Source organism: Lonchura striata, chromosome 5 (genome assembly GCF_050655825.1).
Source record: "Lonchura striata isolate lonStrDom1 chromosome 5, ASM5065582v1, whole genome shotgun sequence".
Classification (NCBI taxonomy): domain Eukaryota; kingdom Metazoa; phylum Chordata; class Aves; order Passeriformes; family Estrildidae; genus Lonchura; species Lonchura striata.
Genome location: NC_140707.1, coordinates 72,267,294 through 72,287,738, shown reverse-complemented (window position 1 = coordinate 72,287,738; position 20,445 = coordinate 72,267,294). Strand labels below are relative to the sequence as shown.

The following is a 20,445-nucleotide window of genomic DNA, read 5'->3' as shown; positions in this document are numbered from 1 at the left end:
CCTTAAACCCCGTCCCGCTTTGGGACCCAGCTCCTCCTTTCCTTCTCGCCCTGCGGTTTGCGTTCAGCTCTCCTATTCTCGGTGCTTCTTTCCTCCTCTCGCGCCCATTATTCACATCCTCCCGCATTATTCACATCCTCCCGCACGGTTTATTCCGCCTCACACCTCAGCCCGGCACCGGGAGCAGCGCGGGGCTCCCGTCCGCTCCCGCCCCGACGCGCGCCGGGTGCCGCCCCACACTTTGGACCCTCCTCGCCTCCCGTCCACCCCAGGGGAGCGACCGAGCTTCACCCGGAGGAGGCGGCGGCGGGACGCGAGCCCTGAGGCGGCCGAGCCGCTTCCTCCTCCTCCCTCCTCTTCCTCCTCCTCCTCTTCCTCCCCCCCCACCAAGATGGCGGCGGACCCCGCGGATCAGTTCTGCGTGGCCGAGGAGCGCAGCGGCCACTGCGCCGTGGTGGACGGCAACTTTCTCTACGTGTGGGGAGGATACGTGGTAAGGAGGGCGGGGGAGCCGGGAAGGAGCGGCGGGAGCGGCGGGAGCGGGCTCCGGGCGCGGGGAGCGGGGCGGGGGGGGGGTTCCCCCGCCGGCCCTCAGCCCTCGGCGGGCGCCCGGGGCTGTGGCGCAGGCGCTGATTGGCTGCGGCGGCCGCGCGCCGTTCGAATGGCGGCGGGAGGGAGGCGCTGAGGGGACAACACTGAGGCCATGGCGCTGAGGGGACGGCGCTGAGGGGACAACAGTGATGGCATGGCGCTGAGGGGACAACAGTGATGGCATGGCGCTGAGGGGACAGCACTGAGGCCATGGCGCTGAGGGGACAGCACTGAGGCCATGGCGCTGAGGGGATAACAGTGATGGCATGGCGCTGAGGGGAAGCACTGAGGCCATGGCGCTGAGGGGACAGCACTGAGGCCATGGCGCTGAGGGGACGGCGCTGAGGGGACAGCACTGAGGCCATGGCGCTGAGGGGACAACACTGAGGCCATGGCGCTGAGGGGACGGCGCTGAGGGGACAACACTGAGGCCATGGCGCTGAGGGGACAACAGTGATGGCATGACGCTGAGGGGAAAGCACTGAGGGGACAGCACTGAGGGCATGGCGCTGAGGGGAAAGCACTGAGGGGACGGCGCTGAGGGGACAGCACTGAGGCATGGCGCTGAGGGGACAACAGTGATGGCATGGCGCTGAGGGGAAAGCACTGAGGGGACAGCACTAAGGGGACAGCACTGAGGCATGGCGCTGAGGGGACAACAGTGATGGCATGGCGCTGAGGGGAAGCACTGAGGGCATGGCGCTGAGGGGACAACAGTGATGGCATGGCGCTGAGGGGAAGCACTGAGGGCATGGCGCTGAGGGGACAACAGTGATGGCATGGCGCTGAGGGGAAGCACTGAGGGCATGGCGCTGAGGGGACAACAGTGGTGCTGAGGAGAGAACACAGAGGGGATGGCGCTGAAGGGATGGCGGGGCCGCTCCGATCCCCTTGTCCCGCCGCCCCTTCCCTGCGCGGTCGGCGCCCTCCTCCTGCCCGGCTCGCAGCCGCCTCCGTCGCGGAGCCCGTGTGGGGAAGGGCTGGCGGAGCCGGTTCGCTCCCGGCACCTTCCAACGCGCCCTTCCTTCGCTCCTCCGCGCCTCTCCCTTCAAGCCTCGGCTCTGTCATTTGTGGCTCAGTTTTTCCAGGGCGTAATTCGTGTTCTCGCTGCCTCGTCCCCGTGTTTTTTATTTATTAGTAGTTGCGTGATGCTTACAGCGCGTTTTCCTCCCGTAGAAAGTGCTGCTGTTGCCTCAAAAACAAGCTGATGGCAGGCTGAAACCCACCCACAATTTTTATTTTTTTCTCCTACAAAAACACTTTTGGTTCTGTCATAAGTAAATCCTTGTGTCTTTTAACTCCATGTATACAACCCAGAAGGGAGCTAAGAATGATACTACATTAAATACATCCATGTACTTTTACCTGTTGTTTTTTTTTTAATATTTATCTGTTTATCTTGTCTGTCTGTACATTGGCCATAAAATTGAAAATACCTGTGCTTGGTGTAATTCCTGGTCTTCATCAGGTGGAAACTGTTCTTTCTAGAAAGATATTTCATGTTCTATATATATTTTTTGTGGTCTAAGGTAACTTTGAAGTGTTCAAAGCTTGTCCTTCCATTCTCAAGCAAAGAACTCTAGTGGGAAGCTCCTGGATTTAAACTCCATAATACTCTGTACAACTAAATACCCCCTAAATCACTGGAAATCTTTAGTAGTTTTTATGCTCTGGTCTTTAAAACTGAGGTTGAGCTAACGAGCACAATATTTTTAAAGGTTTTCTAATAAAAAGTTGTGGGTTTGTGGCACATTCAAGACCACGTATATGAAGTTTAGCAGATAAACTATGCAGGTGTTCTTAGTAGTTTTACATATTTATCTGTTGAAAATATGATGAAAATTGTTGCTCTATAAGCAGCCCTTTACACAGATAAATCATTTTTCACATGTTGCTGCTGGACTTCTGCCCAGCAAACTTTATTTTTGGCACCAGTGTGTTTGCTCAGAGCTGGTTCTGGAGCAGGTGCTCGACCTCTGACATCTCCAGATTAAATGGAGTCAACTTGTGCTCCTTGCAGAAGCTACCAGGAGCGTGTAACAGCAGAGCAGAGGTACCTGGCAGAATAAATCTACCAAAAATAGGATGTACCTGCCTGCTTGGCACCTTTCACAGGGAGAAATTCATAATAAAACATCATTTGAAGGGAAGTCATCAATATCAGTAACTGAATTGTCACTAGTTACATTTTAGTTTTGTGTTTCACTTCTTCACATTCGTTTAATTTTGAGCCTGTTTTTATTTGTTTACTGACTCTGGCTGCTTACTCACTGCCAGACTAATTTCATTCTGGTGCCAAGGCAGTAATTAATGCTGTAGTTGTTACTCACCACAAGTACTGCATTGTTTTGGGCTTCCTCTCCTGTTTGTTGTGTTTCCTCATCATTATTTCCCAAATTATTTATCTTTCTTAATGACCTCTATTCAGGAATCTTCATAAATCTTTTTTTCCACAGAAGAATTAATTTTCTCCTTTATGTGTGACACCTTGGTCTTGCAAGTTACTGCTGCTAGTAACTTTTTGTGTTTTCAGTCCCCTTTTTATATTCTAGTTTTTATTTTTTCACTATGCCAATGGAAACAGCTCCTGATAAAAAGTATCTAAATGAGTTTTAATTCAGGAGCTTTGGATCTGGTTGGTGTTGTTACACATCTTTTCTAGCAAAATGTGAACTTGCTCAATCTGTGCCTTTATTGAGAGGTCCTGAGGAGGAATGAGTTGTTTATTTTTAAAATAAATCCATTTTCTGATCAGAGCAGTAACACTAGGGTGTGACTTCTGATTTCCTTGAGATCATTCAGTGTTGCTGCATAACATGGCTTGGCATTTCATGTGCAAACACAAAAAGCAGAACTGACTGAACATTTTTATGTTCCCCTTTCAGTCCATTGAAGAAAATGAAGTTTATCTGCCCAGCGATGAGCTCTGGATCTATGACATGGACAGTGGGCTGTGGTGAGTGGCACCATTTCTATTCAGTCATTACCTGAAGCTGATTTTTGTCACTGATCTGCAGGGAAAAGCCTTCAGGGACATTGGTCATATTAAACAGCAGGTGTTTAATGTCAACACTGAAGGACAGACCTGTGCTGTTAAATTAACTCCAGGAAACACAATCCCTGCTGAAGTCTAATTATTGTGTGCAGGGGAATGGTGGAAATGGTTGGCTCCAGGCTCTGTTAACACAGCTGCATTTACTTGGCAGTTTATTTTGGCTTAGTTCTTTTACATTAACTTTTATGTTAAAACAGTTAAACACTGGCTACTTAGGCTCTTTATCCAGTTACAGTTATGGATTTATTATTTTTAGTATTAATTCCATGTACATTGCAACTCAGAAATAACTCAAATAACTCAGAACTTCCCCTTTTTCTCTTTCCTTCCACTTTCTTTTTTTCCTCCCAAAAATAACTCAGAACTTGCCCTTTTTCCTTCCACTTAGTTTTTTCCAGCCTTTTTTCCTCTCCCTCTCCTCTCGCTCTCCTCTCCCTCTCCTCTTCTGCTCTTTTTTCCCTTTCCCCCCATTCTCTTGCCCCTTTTTCCCCCATTTCTTTCCCCCAAAGCCCCCTCACATTCCCTTTTTTCCCCTGCTGTCCCAGTCCAGCAGTTTGTGCTCCCAGAGATCAGGAAAGTGATCTGGGTGAACAGAATTTTTCCAGGTTATATTTAACCAGGATCTGTTCCTGGCCTGCCTGACCTCTCAGCACAGTTCCACATGTGCAGCTATTTCCAGATTTGAGTAATTAATATTTCAGCTCTACTAAAGCTCTCCTAATGTGGATTTCTCCTCCAGAAAAATCAAGATACTTTATAAACACGATATCCACCTGGAAGTTCTCTTCCACCACAGGAACCCAACTTCACCTGCAGTTCCAAATCCTAGTTATGGCCCAGGCTGTATTTTTACCTTTTAAATCTAAAAAGTCTGAATAAATCTCTTTGGGATTGTTACATTTTGGCAGATTGGAAGGGGCTTCATGTATTTCTTTTTTTTAATTTCAGGACAATGCACCTGATGGAAGGGGAGTTACCCACTTCCATGTCAGGCAGCTGTGGGGCCAGCATCAATGGGAAGCTGTACATTTTTGGGGGATTTGATGATAAAGGATACAGCAATCGGGTATTGTAATCTTTTTTTTCCCTATTAATATTGTATTTTCATAAATACAAATACTGACCTTGCTGTTTATCTGGTATATTTGTATTTGAATTAAAGAGAAATTTGAGAAAAGCTTTATTTTTAAAAACTTTCTATATTTATGTTAGTGCTTTCCCAATTGGTTTTTTTTAAATATTTTGACAACCTTAAGTGAGATTAATCTCTGAATATCACTTTTCTTTTTGCTCTTTGATAACAATTCACTGCTTTTTAAATAATCAGGTCATAATTAAAGTTAAAATATTGCTACCAGCTTTCCTTATAACTGAAAACTGAATTAACAAAATAAATGAAATCAGTTGTTTTATCGTTTAATTAAATAAAGTCAGAGTTGACTCCTGACTAGAAAATCAGTGAATTGGAGCCAACTTTCTGCCACTTCTCCCACTTTAACCTTGTTTTTTTTGTGTATTTACCATTGTAAACTCACTGCCAGTTCCTCTTTTAACTTCCAGGCTTCTGGGAGTGGTGGGTTGTTTTTTTCTGGTGGTGATTTGTGCTTTATACTGAAAACATATTCATTTTTTCTTTCCTTTCAAGCTGTATTATGTCAATTTGAGAACAAAAACCGGAACCTACAGGTGGAAAAAAATCACAAATTTTAAAGGTCAACCTCCCACACCTCGTGACAAACTTTCCTGCTGGGTGTACAAAAACAGGTAGCACATTGAAAATGTTTAATTTGTGTTAATTGCAGAGAGGAAGTGTTAAAAAGTGAAGAGAACTCAGGGCTGGGATGGAGGAAACTGATTTTTAGCTTGACTTGCTGGGGGATTTTGTAACAACTTTGTACCAGATTTTCCTCACATGTGAGCTGAACTACTGATAAATAAAATCCCACTTTAGGAGAGGGATGGGATATTTATGGCAAGTTGTGGAATGTTTTACACTTTAGAAAGCTATCATGCATCTATTATATAATTTTAACACATTAAAAACAGTATAAAAATTACTTTCTCTGCAATATTCATTATTTTAAGCATTACATTTACCTGCAATAAATCCATTTAGTGTGTTCCCAAGGATTTTAACAGCTGGCAGTTGCAAAGGCTTTTCAGTGATTATCTTGCAAGGACTGAGTCAGCCTGGACATTTGTGTTGGAAAAGTGACTAAGTGTGTTTAGAAAACAGACTTGGCTAAACAGAAATACTCCAGATTTTGTGTTTATTTTGGAAAAAGTCTGGATAATGAGGCAGAAGTGATCACAAGCAGGTGCCCTGTCAGTGATTTATTATTAAATGTGTTACAAACAAGTCAGAATGTGATTTATAGTGCACATTATCAGATGGAAATTATTTATCTCTGTCTGGACTCCACATCTAAAGAGGTTTTGCATAAGCTGTGCGATGCCCCTGGGTGCCAGATAATTCTAATGTAACTGCAAGAGATAGGAAAATACAGCTATTTGAACAACTCCCTGGCTGTTAACACAAGATTATTCAAAACCAAATGCATTTATTCAAAGTATTGTGTCACCTGCATGCTGAGAAAATCACCTATTTTAGGTGATAGAATGGAACCTTTTGATGTAAAAAAAGATTCTTTATGAATGGCCCTTTCCTGGGTGGAGTATTGGGCTGGGAGATGTGAGGAATCTTCAGCAGTGCTTGGTTGAAAAATTTTCTTCTCAGCCAAAAAAGGACTTTTTGTGTCCTGTGGGACAAACCTTGGGAACATTTCTTGCCTAAAGTTGGACACAGAAGGTAAAAAATGCAGCAGAAGCACAGGAATTTCACTAGGGGAAAGGCAGAGAAGGAGGCATTTCACTGTCCTGGGTGTTATTTCTCATTTTTGCCTGAAAACAGCAGTGGAAATAAACTTTGAGGGAGAGGAACAGAGACTTTGAGGTGTCTTGAATAATTTCCTTGTGTGGGTTTCAGTCAGGTTTGTTGAGGGCGTGGCTGTGACCTTTGCCTTGTTTGGGTTTGCATCACCAGGTGCAACCCAAAATATTCATTATTACAGCTTATTCATGTTAATCTTATCTACAGAAGAATGAACTGGTTTTGTTGTTTCAGGCTAATTTATTTTGGAGGCTATGGCTGCAGGAAGCACAATGAGCTCAGTGATTGTTTCGATGTCCACGATGCATTTTGGGTAAGAGATTTGTCCCCATTCCCACTGATTTGTGCTTTCTGACTGGGGAAAGAAAGCTCCTTTTTATCATCCTGGAGAAGCATGAAAATCTGACTTTTCATTTATTTATAGCATCAGCAGAAATGCAAATTTGAAATCCTTTTAAGGTTTGAAATTCCAGATATTGCATGTTGGGAGTGGTGGTTGTTCCACGTATTCCAAGTTCTCAGTGCTGGGCTAGGGATTTTAATCTGAAAATTATAAAAAATATTTTATTAAATATTTCATAATTTAAAGCTGAAAATCCCAGGAAATGTTAATAATTTTTATAGTTTCAATTAATGATTTTTATAATTTATTTATTTGAAGTAACATTAGGGAATTTATAGCTTCCTAGGTCTAGCTGACAAATACTCTGAGTTAATTTATTGAATTTATTTTCCAGAAGGATGCCTGGATAATCAATTTTCCTACAATAATTTCTTGTAATTAATACAAAGATGACTGAGCAGAGCATTGACAGGAGGCTCCTGACCTCAAATGTTAAAGATGGACACACAAGAATTGATTTTTTACAATTTCTTAATTTCTCAGTGTGTTACAACAAAATTTAGAAGGTGAAATTTGCTGCAGTGTCTGATGTTGGGGCCCAAAGCCAATTTTCAGGTGTCACCAGCCTGAACATCCCTGGGTGCTGCTGACCTTCAAGTGAATCTAAGCTGCTGCAGCATTCTTAAAAACATCACCACATCTTTTCATGAAATTGCCTATTTTAGTGTATTTTCTGTTTGGACAGATCCCTTCCATGTTTGTGTCCTTCACTAAGCAGAAAGATTTTAAAATAAAATATATCTCTTTTTTTAATTTCTTCTTTTTTTTTTTTTTTTTTTTTTTTAGGAAGGACAGATATTCTGGGGGTGGCACAATGATGTTCATGTTTTTGATACAACCACACAGACTTGGTCTCAACCAACAATTCGAGTGAGTGGCTTTTAGTCTCACACCTTGACACAGTTGGGATTTGACTGACTTTGGAAGAATTATTGTGCTCTAGAAACAGGGGACACCTTCCACTGTCCCAGGTGCTCCAGTCCCTGTCCAGCCTGGCCTTGGGGACTTCCAGGGATCCAGGAGCAGCCACAGCAAATCTGGGAATTCCCAATCTCCCATCCATCCCCATCCTCTGGCAGTGGGAGCCATTCCCTGGGTCCTGTCCCTCCATCCCTTGTCCCCAGTCCCTCTCCAGCTCTCCTGGAGCCTCTTCAGGCCCTGCAAGGGGCTCTGAGCTCTCCCTGGAGCTTCTCCAGGTGAACATTCCCAGTTTTCCCAGCAGAGGGGCTCCAGCCATTTGGAAATCTGTATCCATGTCTGATTACCATGGATAACCTCTCACAGATAAAAGGAGAGCTCTGCCTTACTGAGATGAAAATATTCTCTAAAGTTCATAAAATCCAGGTGAGTTTATGTAAGAATTCAGCAGAAGTTGTAATTTTAAAGAGTGTCTGGCAGCATTTTATGGTCTTACAAGATGTTCTAAAATCCCTAAAGAAACAAATGCAAAATGTAAAATTACCATTGCAAAGTAAAAGCCAGTTTTGCCACCTTCAGTTCTGATTTACACAGAGAGGACTTTTTAGCACAGGAATATAACATCAAATTTTAAGATGTGATTTCCAGGGGTTTCAGTAGCAGTTCCTGATGATTTGTAGGTCAGAAAATCAAACTGTCCAGGAGATTTGCTGGTGTTCTGAAGGATTATTTTGGTTCTTTCAGGGTGGAGATCCACCTCAGCCTCGAGCAGCTCACACGTGTGCTGTGCTGGGAAATAAAGGCTACATCTTTGGAGGACGAGTGCTGGTAATTCAATATTTTCTTAGCAGTCATTTTATTCTCCTGTTTTTTGGGGGCGTTTTTTTTTGTGGGTTTTTTGTTTTTTGTGGTGTTGTGGTTTTTTTTTTTTTTGTTGTTGTTGTTGTTTTTGGTTTTTTTTCTCATTTTGTAGTAGGGAAAAAAAACCCAAATGCCTTTGGCCTAACCTGGATGTTTAGGGCTCTGAATCCAGGATGCTGCTTGTCATCACCCTCTACAAAAAGAAGAAAATTTCTGTCTGTAATATTAATGATTGTATCAAAAAAGGTAAAACACAAATGACTGGGAGGTAAATTACAGATTTGAGTTGGCTTTATAATTGAATTTTGCCACTTTTTGCACATAAGTGACTGAAATACAGATGTCTGAAGAGGTAGTAGACATAATCTGTGCATAAATAATTTAGGGTTGGATTGTGGCTGTGTAATTTTTACTCTTCCTGACTCCTTTTAAGTTAAAAAAGCCATAGGCACCACCCCCCTGATTAAAGCAGGGAGATACTCAAACCTCTCAGCAACACTTGGAACTTCTCCAGTGCTAATTAAAGGAGATTTTCTACTCAGCTCCTCTCTGCTGAAGCACTGATGTAAGAAACAGATCCTGTAAGGCAAGTTAAAAACCCTCCCAATTTCAGTGACTGTGCACTCTTGTGTTTTATTTTAATTGAAGTTTTTAGCTCTTTTCACTACAGCTGATTTAGAACCTTTAATCCTACTCAGCTAGAGGATGAGCCTGGATGTTTTCTATCTCCAAAATTGACAGTGAAGAAGCTTCTGAGAGCCCCCAGTGCTGTGTTCCTGTAGTTCTGGTCTAAAAAAGGAGAAGGAATTAGTTTGGGAATGAACATATTCCAGCTCCACCTTGGAAAGCTGCCACAGCCTCAGCCCTGTATTCCCAAATCCTGGCAAACAAAGCAGTGTAAAACTGCACTTTGTTCCCCATTCCCTGATTTTCCTGCTGGAATATTCCTTTGGCTAATCTGCACTCCTTCCACTCCTGCTGCTCAGATTGACCACACCGTGTCCAGCCACTTCCCACTCTGTTGCCTCTCACACCTGCAGGAAGCTTTGATTTAAGTGCCTTTCCAGAGCAAACAGAAAAGAAAATAATTTAAATGGATCCTGTTTGTTCCTGCTATTATGTGACCTGTGATTCAGGATCTCTGGAATTGTTCCTCAAGCCTGAGAGAGCTGCACTCAGCACCTCCCAGAGCTGTAGGTTTGGACAAACTGGGTTTGCAGATAACTGAAGGAAATAAAGAGATTGAGGAGAGTGAAAAATAGGGTTATCTGTGCCCTGAGTGAGCCCTGTGCCCCTGTCCTGTGTGCTCACAACTGAACATTTGCTGACCACAGCCCAGTCCTGCTCCTCCCTCAGTGAGCTGAGAGGGGAAAACCCCAAATGTGGGCATGGAAAGGTCCCTTGGATGATTTGGTCCTGCCTTGTCAGCTCCTCCTGAACACCTCCGGAGCCTCCTTTCCCCAGGGCTCTGTCAGGGAGGGCTCTGTGCTCACCCCAGGGCTGCTGCACTCTTGATCTGCTCTGTAACTCCAGCTGGGGTTCCATGCAGCCTCTGCCAGTGAAATTCTGATTTAGCTGGAGCTCACCTGTCATTCCTCTGCTGCCCTCAGAGGATTTACCCTCAGGCTTCTGTTTAACTCTGACTACAGCATTCTGATCTCAAAAGGTTTTTCTCTTCAGCTTCCTTAAAAACTTGCTAAATTTCAGTGAAAGCACTTTGGGAACCCATGTCAGAGAAGAGTGAAATTGTGGAAAGCTGTGTTTAATTCTGTAGGAGAGCAGCAAGTGTAATTTTCACCCTGGTGATTATTATTGATCCATTTTCTGTCCTAGAAATAAATGGAAGGAAACATAAAAAGGTGAGGGAACATTCAATGAGGCATGAGGAATTAATGTAAGTCATGAAAAAAAAAAGCTAAAGATAGCAGAAAACCACTAAATTTCCTGACACCAGGAATAATTCTTCCAAAGGATGAAATTTTGCTTTTCTCCAGAAATTAAGGAGCAAACACGGGGTTGCTCTGCTCCTCCTTCTCCTTCTAGTTCACCATAATACAAATCTTCCCAGGGAAAAGGCTCTGCAAGGAACCAGAAAGGGCCAGGAAGTGTCATGAGGCTTCTCCTATTCATCTTTCTGGGAGGAAAGGGCACCTTTTTCCAAACTTGGAGCTAGAACTGGTAAAAGAAGATGATGATGATGGTGATGATGATGAGAATCAGTTGTACCAGGAATCATTTGAAAACAGGCTCAGAAGTGTTATGTGGACTCAGTTCCTTCAGGTAAGCCCCTGGAAAAACAGAAATGGGAGAAAGTGGGAAGGAAGGAGAGTTAGTCCAGAAGTTGATGTGAGTCTTGTGTTTGATTTAAGTGGAAAAATTTCATGTTGAGAATGAAGTAAATACACCAAAGTCTTTGCAGCAACTCTTCACACATCTGGTGCCTTAATGTAAGCATGTTTATATTTTCTGTCAGCAAAGCTCAGAAGATTCGTGGAGCTGCAATCCTTCTCTTGGCAAAGTTTGGAGCTGGAATAGCTTTTGATTGGAAATCCAGGAGGCAGAGCTGCAGAATTCCCTGTCCTAGCAGGAAGCTGGAAATAATGTCACCCTTAAAGCCTTTCATGGTGCTAATCCTGAGACCAGGCAGCTCCTGTCTAATGTGCACTGGGCTGCCAAGAAATCAACTTGCCAGAGATAAGCAGAGTGTCTCAGGAGCCCTTGGAACTTCAAGGGAAATTCCAACCCTCTTAGGAGGCTTGGTGCTCTTAAGACAATTAAAAATCATTTTAGGATTGGCAGCAAGATGATGAAATAGAGCAGGAAAGAGAAATCCATGAGAAACTGCAGGAGAGCTGTGTGGCAAGTGATGATCCTGTAAACCTGTGTGGTTCCAGCTTCCCAAAGAGGGGTTGGGTAGAAAGATGCTTTTATCTGTTAAAGGCCTCAGTCTTGGACAGTTGGTGGCGGTTTGAATTCAAAATGAGCTTGCTGTAATTCTGCATCTGCCCAGCTGTTGAACTGTGAGAATGCAAAGATTGTAACACATTGATTTCCCAGGGAGCTGGAAAGAGAATTTCTCCATCTTCTGCCTAATGCCCAGGAAAGGAAAGTCAGCGAGGAGGTCTTGAACAGGATCCTCTTGAAACCTTAATTTTCACCATGACAGCAACTTTGATAGATATCCTTTATATCAAATTGTATTGCTCCAACATGATTGAATATTTCCAGCTGTAGAGGCCAGGATGTTGGATTTGCCCCAAATGTACAAAGGATCCCAACTGCATTTTGCTTTCTGCTTGGATGATTTGATGCCTTCATGCCCTTCAAAGGCACCAGAAGGAGTAGGAAACTGGGTAGGGATGTCATGGAAGACAGATGTGTTCTCCTGGCTGTCAGCTGGACCACACTTGGTTGTTTTTAGTCACCCTCTTGAGGGATAAAATGGCTCATGCAATGCCCCAAACCCTCACAGTCTTGTCTTTATCCTATTGCCCTCCCTCCCCAGAATGCTGCTTCCCATTCCCCTCGCAGCAGGGTTAGCAGTGCTTGGCAGAGGAGGCTGTAGCATTCCTGCAAACCTTGGTGTTCCCTGAAATCCCTGAGAGACTTCCCAGAGCTCTGCTGGGCAGCTCTGGAGGTCCCTCAGCCTCACTCCTAGGGTACAAGCACTCCTGTCAGCCTAGTTCTGCCTCAGAGGATCTGCAAGCTGGAGAAAGGCTTTTTCTAATAGCTCTATGGACTGCCCAGGGAGAAAAGGAGTTGGAAGGTAAGGCAAGAAACATTTCCCTACTTCCCAGATGGTTTTTGTAGCTCCCAGGGGAATCACAGCTCCCAGGCAAGCAAATAAATCCCTTTATCACCACCCCAAGGCAGTCAGTTCCTCCATCTCCAACCCCAGGCAGATAAGCAGGAGGAAAGATTTCCCATTTTATTTTATGGCAAATGCTAAAGAGTCCTAAAACCTTGCTGGTGGTCACTTTGTGAAAGGAAATGAGGGAAAAGCACAAATGATGGACATTTCTGGGAATATCTAGAGTACAGCACTACCAGGATACTCCAAGGAGTAGTGACCAGACAGGAGGATACAAACTTCAGATCACAATGTCAAGGAAAATAACACCAGGCAACAATAGGAGAGTAAAACACCTTCTGCATTGCCCTGCCAGGAGTTCTGTGGATGGAAATTAAAAATATTTGCAGGAGCTGGATAAATACCACAAAGTTCTTCACTTCTAGAAGCTAAAATTGGCCCCATAGTGCTGTTGCATGACTGGAAATATTTCTGCCAGGGACTTTCCTGAGAGTTGCATGGTTTTTGTGAGGAGAAAAGCTTTTCATCTGCCACATAATGCAGATTTATATTAAGGCAAGTGGGTAAAGATTGCTTCAAACTATTGGTACTTGGAATATTCTGTCCCAGGAAGGCCTCACTGAAATACTTTGTTTATTGTTTGCTTAAAATAACCCGAGTGGGATTTTATTTCTTTGTTTTAGCAAACCAGGATGAATGATTTGCACTGCCTGAATTTAGACACTTGGACTTGGTCTGGAAGGTAAGTTTGCTTTTGTAACACTTAAAACTGAATTTAGAAGATGGAAACATACTGTTAAATAGTTCCAGAGCTATTCCTGCAGCTTTTCCAAGAGGAGAATGAGGGTTTGGGGACTTCTAACAGCTGCTGGATTGTGATTTCAATGGAATTGAATTTGATAGTGGTTGCTGAGCTTTTCCTGCTCTGCACCAGAGCACTGATGGTGCTGTTTAAAGCACAGCATGGAGTGATTTAATACCCTCATTTTCAGCCTGGCTACATTTATCCAGATGGAATTCCAGGTTTTAGGGCTTTTTGAATGCTGGGTTTACTGTCTCTAGTTGCAGCACAAATTGGGAAAAGGTCTCTTCTATAAAAGGCCATGAAATCCTTAAAAAATGAAGATTTTTCCAAAATTTAAATTATTTCTATATTGTGATCCAAGAAAAGCTCATAAGATTTATCCATGATTCAGTATAGTGTATATATATAAATATTGATATATTTATATATTGGATCACTATAAATTTAGGAATCTTCTGTTGCAGCACCTCTGCAGAGTCTTTGAGAAACTGAAAAAAGAGATTTAAGACCAAAAAAAAAAAAAATTAAGATATTGGGGGGGAAAAAAGTTTTCACAGGAGATGGCATGTTTGTATTTATTCATTATTATTTATTCCTCTTATCACAAAGGGAGTTGATAATTATTTATTAGTAAATAATTATTTTATTTACTAACCAGTCAGGTCTTTTTTTCTTACTCAACTGTACCCAGCTTTCTTAAGGAATTGCATGATATGAACCTGCTAACCCAGGATTAGCATCCAACAGGAGATTGCAAAATTCATAAATTCATTTCAGCTGCCACTGCCCACGAGTTGCTTTCCCTGCCTTGAGCTCTACTAAACTGTCATTCAGTATTTGGTTATTTCTGGTACTGGGATCATTTCTTGTGCATGGAAATTGAAATTTTATCAATTATCAGTATCTGTTGGGTATTTTTTTTAAACTATCAAAGCCCAGGTTGCCCCTTGCCCAATTTTAGTACTTGGCCTCTTTTCTTCACTTGGATTCAAACAATTATTGCAACTCGGCCTTGGCTTGAGTGCCAAATTTAGCAGGGCACTTCTGCAATCCCTGTTTAATTATCTCTGATAAACTGATTTTTGGGATATCAGGATCTTTACTGTTCACATTCTCAAGCAATTCCAACTAAAATAAAATCAGTACAGCTCAGCTGAAATAGATTTCAAATGAGATTTTATCCATAGTAAACCTCCATCTGTTTTGTACTTAGGAAAGCCCCTCTTTACTAATATTTATATTTCAAAGTCTGGGTGAGCACCGGCTTGAAGAGGTGATAGCTTTTGGATCAGAGGTAAAACCACAAATCCTTGTGTCATTTAAAATAATTTTCCTTGGAGTGGAGAGCCTGCAGCCCCTCAAGAATCATCAATTTGATCTCAATTAACTGTTTCCCTACATGTACATGGAATTTATTTGGGTATTTAATCTCTTTTTTTTTTTACTGAGAAAACACCCAGGTGGTTCTAGGACAAACTGAAATTTTCTGCCAAATTAGTTTAAATTAACTAATTAAACAATTTCAGCATTGTTTGAACATTTGGGGGTTTTGTTTCTTTGTTTCCCCCAGGATTAATATCAGTGGAGAGAAGCCCAGAGATCGCTCCTGGCACACGCTGACCCCCATAGGGGATGACAGACTTTTCCTTTTTGGTGGACTAAGCTCTGATAATGTTCCTCTGAGTAAGTCATTGAGAGTAATAGAAATAGTTCTATTTCCATTGTGCTTTTCGGATCACACAAACAGGGTGTGGCATAGTTGATAGGAGTTGCTTTTTGTAGAAAAGGCAGCTTGTTTCTATGGAAAAAACCCTGAAATTGGCAAAAATAATTTTCAGATAAATAATAATTTCACAGATAAATGCACTGGAGGAGTTGATTTTCTCAGTTTACCCCAAAGAAAGGGATTTGGGTGTGTTTTAATTCCAGATTGCAGTGCAGGGAGGGTTCTGGGGCAACATGAAATAACGAAGAGTGAAAAGATGCAGCTCTAGTGCTACCTAAATAAACATGCTCTTAGAGCTGCTTGTGTGAATAAAAAGTTAATTTTTTGTCCCAAAAAGCCCATTTATGAGTGTTCTCACATTGCAGGTGATGGTTGGATCCACAGCATTGCAACAAATGGATGGAAGCAGCTCACCCATCTGCCCAAAAGCAGGCCCAGGTACAGAAACAGAAATCATGTGTGCTGACATGGAATCCTTTTTAAAAATGAATCCATTTTTAAATTCTTGAACCGTATTTTTAAAGACTATTTTAGGATATTAGTGCAGTGTGGTCGAATAGTTTGCTTTAACACCTTTTTTTTTCCTTCATACCTCATTTTTAACTAGTGTATTTGATGCTTATTTGCATGAAAAGATTTTTTTTTTTTTGTGGTGAAGGATCTGGGTGTCCAACTGACCTGGTGCTCTGTAGCCAAATTATTGTTGGAGGAATAAATAAAGGAATAAATAAATAAATAAATAAAGGAATAAATAAAGGAATAAGAAATTGGAGGAATAAATAACCAAGGGGAATAATAAAAGCTCATTAATATTTATACATCATTAGAAATAACAGAGCAGAGAACCATGAAAAAGTTGATTCCTCCTTCAGGGTTCAAAAGGAAAATTGAGTAACCCAGTGTTTGAAGCATTATCTGTGTTTCTAAGTTAAAAATTATTTAACTGATTTGCTGTAGATAGTAAATATTCAGATTTTCATAGAATTCATTCCCTGCATTCACCCAGGAGCTCCCAGCACTAATTATATAATACTATATATCACAATATGTTTATTTATTATTTTATTTTATTTTTTATTTTATTATTACAATATAAAATTGTTATATGATATAAATATCATTTTTTTCTGATACAAAAATGTCCAGTTCTGCTTTGCTCCTTGCCTTGTTACTGAAATATCTTCACCTTAATTAATTTTCTTCCTGTTTTATTCTATTCTGTGCTGTTTTAAACACAACAGCCACATCTAAACCAACTTTTCTGCCTTCTTACCTTTCAAACTCTTTCAAACCCAAAAAAGCTCAGGCCTCAGCCTCACCAAACACATTCAATTTATGATCAGTGATATTTTTATGCTATTTCAGGAGCAGCCAGGGGTCTGGGCTCAGTTCTTGAGTCTCCTGAAACTTCCCTGTGATTTTTCCTGTGCTGGAATAATTCTGTGCCTGGGAGGATCAGGGATCCCTGAGCCCCAGCTGCTTCCCAGGGCATTTTGAGATTTGGGTTGTAGGGCTGAGCACCTTTCCTGGACCTAAATATTTCTAGAGCTAAAGGCCCTCCCCTCCTTCACGCAAAGCCCAAAACCTCATGGATTTTTTCAGGAAGTCACAGAGTGTTAGGGCTGGAAGGGACCTCTGGAGATCCTCCAGTCCAACCCCTGCCAAGGCAGGGCCACCTGGAGCAGGTGACACTGGGATGTGTCCTGGGGATTTGGGGTGGACAAAAGGAACCACACCAAAAGCCTGTCCACACACTGAACTGCTTAAGTGTCAAGTGTTTGTACCATAATTGGATTTTCTGCAGGATCTCTGCAGCTGGAAAAGCTTTAAATCACTTCAGTTGCTCTTGAAATGCAGAGCAGTAATACATCTATGTGTATTTCTTTTATATATTTGGTTTACTCTGTAATGAAATTTATTACAGTCTTTTCCTGATGCTTCTGCAACTCTGATTCCCTCCCTAAATTCTGTAGAGAATAATTTCCTTCACTTTTAGGAATTACTAAAATATTGCCTTCTCAGGTGATCCTGAATCGGTAGAAAATACTGTTCCTCTCTCTAGCCATCAATTTTAGTTTTGCATGCTGGGTTGAAATAAAGAACAAATTTTAACTCCTGCATTCCCAATGTTTTCATTCCTATAACTGATAGAAAATCCTATTCCTTTTTCTGTCCATCAGTTTTATTCAGCCAAGGTTTTGCATGCTGGGTTGAAATAGAGAAGCAACTGTTTAATCCCTGGATTCCCAATGTTTTCATTGCCATGTGATGCTGTTGCTGTGGCTGGAGGAGCCCTGTGTGATTCAATAACGTGCTTTGTTAGAATGTTTAGGTGATAAGTTAGAGCAGCCCGTGGGAGGACAGGAGCTCTCAGGCAGTAGGAAAAGCCTCAGGTTGCGAGCTAGGATGTCAGCAGAGCCCAGGCAGGAAAGGCTTCCCCGTGTTCTCCGTGACCAAGCCCAGAGTTTCCCTAATGCAGAGCAGGCAGAGACAGATCTGTGCACAGGTATGAGGAAGGGAAAAGGTGAGGTACCTAAGGACTGATGTGAAGGGAGAGAGAAAGTGGGGACGTTGATTTTTTGCATGAAATTTCAGTGGTATGTTTGATTTTGGTTCAGTGGCTCTAAAATCCATCAGCAGCGGTGATGGAGCAGAAAAATCTAATCATGAAAAATAAATCCCCACCAGGGGTGGCTGCTGAAGGGGCAGGATCTTTCTCAAAGATTATAAAGTCAGGTTTTGATTTTGTGGGGTCTTTATGATAAAACTTCCTTGGTGTTGGAAGTTATTGACTCACAGCAAGGGATCCCAGGAATCTCTGGGGAAAGGGTAAGACTGGAACAGGAGAACTGGAGCTCCAAGTGCTCAGGGATCTGTGTCAGCACTGAGAACCACCCCAGGCTGAAAGCCACAAGAAAACTGTACTTCTGAACCAAAGAAAGTGGAAAATTGCAAAAGGAAAAGCTTGGCAAAAGCTTGGTTGGTAGAGTTGCCAAAAACTTTTCCACTGTGGTGATAAATAAGACAAAGTTTATATGCCCAGAATACAGAAAAGTCAAATAATAACAAAATATATTGGTCTGTATGAAAATAACTCTCATGAGCTGAGGAGTCACATTGCTCTCTTATTTTATATTATTAAACAAACAAGTAATAAATTTTAAGGTGTTATTTTTTACCTCTGCAATAATGGCTTTGTCTTGCTGCTAACACACAAGTCCTTGTTCCTTGGCACCCACTGTGTTTGTGGTTTGATTTGCAGGTTGTGGCACACAGCCTGCCTTGGGCAGGAGGGAGAAGTGATGGTGTTTGGGGGCAGCAAAGATGATTTGCTTTTTATGGACACGGTCAGTAACCTGAACAATAAATCCCATCACTGGGACAATTATAATTAATATCAAATTATGTAATGGTTTTAGCTGGGAGGGGCCATTGAATCCACCCCTGCCTGGGCAGGGACACCTCCCACTATCCCAGGCTGTTCCAGGCATCATCCAGCCTGGCCATGGACACTTCCACAGATGGGGAGTCCAAAACCTCTGAGCAAATAAATAAATAAAATTCTTATATATTAATAAATATATTAATTGAAGAAAATTAATTGAACTTGGAAGAAATAGCTGCAGCATCACCTGGTCTCTGTAGGAAAATTTCAGTATATAAATATATTAATTGATGGATTTTAATTTTTCAATTAAAATTCAGTTTAAAAAAACCCCGAAACTATATTGAGTTTGGCTCAAGCAAGCTGCTCAGATTGGTAATTGAAACCATTACAAATTACACATCACTGAGGAAATTATTATAATTTACACACCAAAGATTATAAATTATTTATAATTTACACACCACTGGTTCCATTGAGGAATCCCCACCTGAGGCTTTCTTGACTGACAGAATAAAAAGGAATTTGTAATTCAAATTCCTTATAGTTGGTCAAGGAGAATATTTCTAACTCATGCACGTGGTAATAAATGTGACATTAATGTGGAGAAATGCTGAGGTAGAGAAGTTGTTTGCCATTCTAATGGTTCTTTTCTTCTTTTGCTCAGGGTCACTGCAGTGACTTGTTGATATTTCAGACTCAGCCTTATTCCCTGCTCAGGTGAGTTGGTTACAGAATCCCAGGATGGTTTAGGCCGGGAGGGACCTTAAATCCCATCGTGTTCCCTGGGCAGGGGCACCCACCACTACCCCAGCTGGTGTTTCAGCCACCTGCTCCTGCAGAAATTGGGTGAAATACCCAATTTCCTCCTCAGGAAATACCTGAACCCTTCAGTGTGTGATGCTGCACAGCAGTTTAATCACTGCTGCTGTGTAATTCCCTGCACCTGTAATTAATGCACCTCACCAGCTTTTACTAAGTGTCATCTGTTAGAATATAAACCATTTACTTCAATTTTTTTTCTTTTTTTTTTTTTCTATTTCCCTTCCTCAGGCTGTGTCTTGACTGCATTGGGAAGAACGCAGCTCTCTTGGAGAAGCAAATTCCCCACTTGCCACCCAAACTTCTGCAGGAAGTGCTGAAAAAAATCACTTTTTGGACTGCCATGACCCACAGGCAGGAGAGGAAGGCTGAGACTGAGAGACAAAGCCAGCTGCACTCCACATGAGGCAGGGCAGGGAGCTGCTGGGACACCTCCGAGGGGTTTGTCCAGGAGCTTTGTGCTCTTCCCCTGCAGCTCTGCTCAGCTGGGCTCCTGAGGGAAGTTTGACAGCAAACCCTTTTCATGGGAATCTCTCTTTTCCTGCGTTACGGAAAACTGATACAACTTCATTTCTAGATAATTGTTCACCTCTGCTCTCGTGGTTCTGACCACACAGCCCTCACAACCTTTTGTTCTTTTGGAAGGGGACATGATCCATTTCAGCTGGGTAAAATATGGTTTAAGTCTAAAAATCCTCCTTGGCCTTACCCCATCAGCCTTCCCAAAAAGATGAATTCACCTCGGTGTCTTGGGGACATTCGCACCTTGTCAGTCTCAAAGGTAACAAATTTACCACCACCAAATGTTGGTTCCACCAGGCTCTGACCAAAATCCAACCCTGGAGCCCCACACCTCACACTTCAAGTGGGAAAAATCCATCAGGGAATTGTGGAACTTGGAAGAAAAAGCTGCAACATCAACCTAATCTCTATAGGAAAACTTGAGTTCATCACCTGGTTTTACTGTTTCTGTCATCAGGAAGCCCTTTTGGAAATAAGTTGTATATTGTATTTTGGATGTGCAAAGTTTATATTTCATTCTTGTTTAAAAAACAACAAAAAAGTTGTTTATTTATTGTTTAAAAAAAAGCAAATGTAGTACTGGTTATTTTTCTGTTTCAAATATTTACTTAACGGGAGCACAGCCATTAAAATTTTATAGAGAGTTGAAGCAAGAA

At 42.1% G+C, this 20,445-nt stretch overlaps 2 protein-coding genes across 3 annotated transcripts in view; one reads left to right on the top strand and one right to left on the bottom strand.

The window, feature by feature from the left end:
* The window catches only part of POLE2 (DNA polymerase epsilon 2, accessory subunit), a 24,655-nt gene extending 24,276 nt beyond the window's left edge, over nt 1-379 (bottom strand). Inside the window, exon 1 of the mRNA XM_085581064.1 lies at nt 166-379. The gene's annotated coding sequence lies outside the window, so the exon portion shown is untranslated. The remainder of the gene's footprint in view (nt 1-165) is intronic.
* Nucleotides 245-20,445, top strand: KLHDC1 (kelch domain containing 1). Of its 2 annotated transcripts, XM_077783874.2 has the most exons (14): nt 245-493; nt 3,477-3,547; nt 4,595-4,712; nt 5,292-5,410; nt 6,771-6,849; nt 7,726-7,809; nt 8,602-8,685; nt 10,762-10,998; nt 13,213-13,271; nt 14,905-15,017; nt 15,426-15,498; nt 18,323-18,407; nt 19,113-19,165; nt 19,499-20,445. In XM_077783874.2, exons 1-14 carry the CDS (start codon nt 392-394, stop codon nt 19,671-19,673), a joined length of 1,452 nt encoding a protein of 483 aa, XP_077640000.1. In that variant the 5' UTR covers nt 245-391; the 3' UTR covers nt 19,674-20,445. The 2 variants fall into 2 exon arrangements, with proteins under 2 accessions (XP_077640000.1, XP_021391736.1); XM_021536061.4 differs by lacking the exon at nt 10,762-10,998.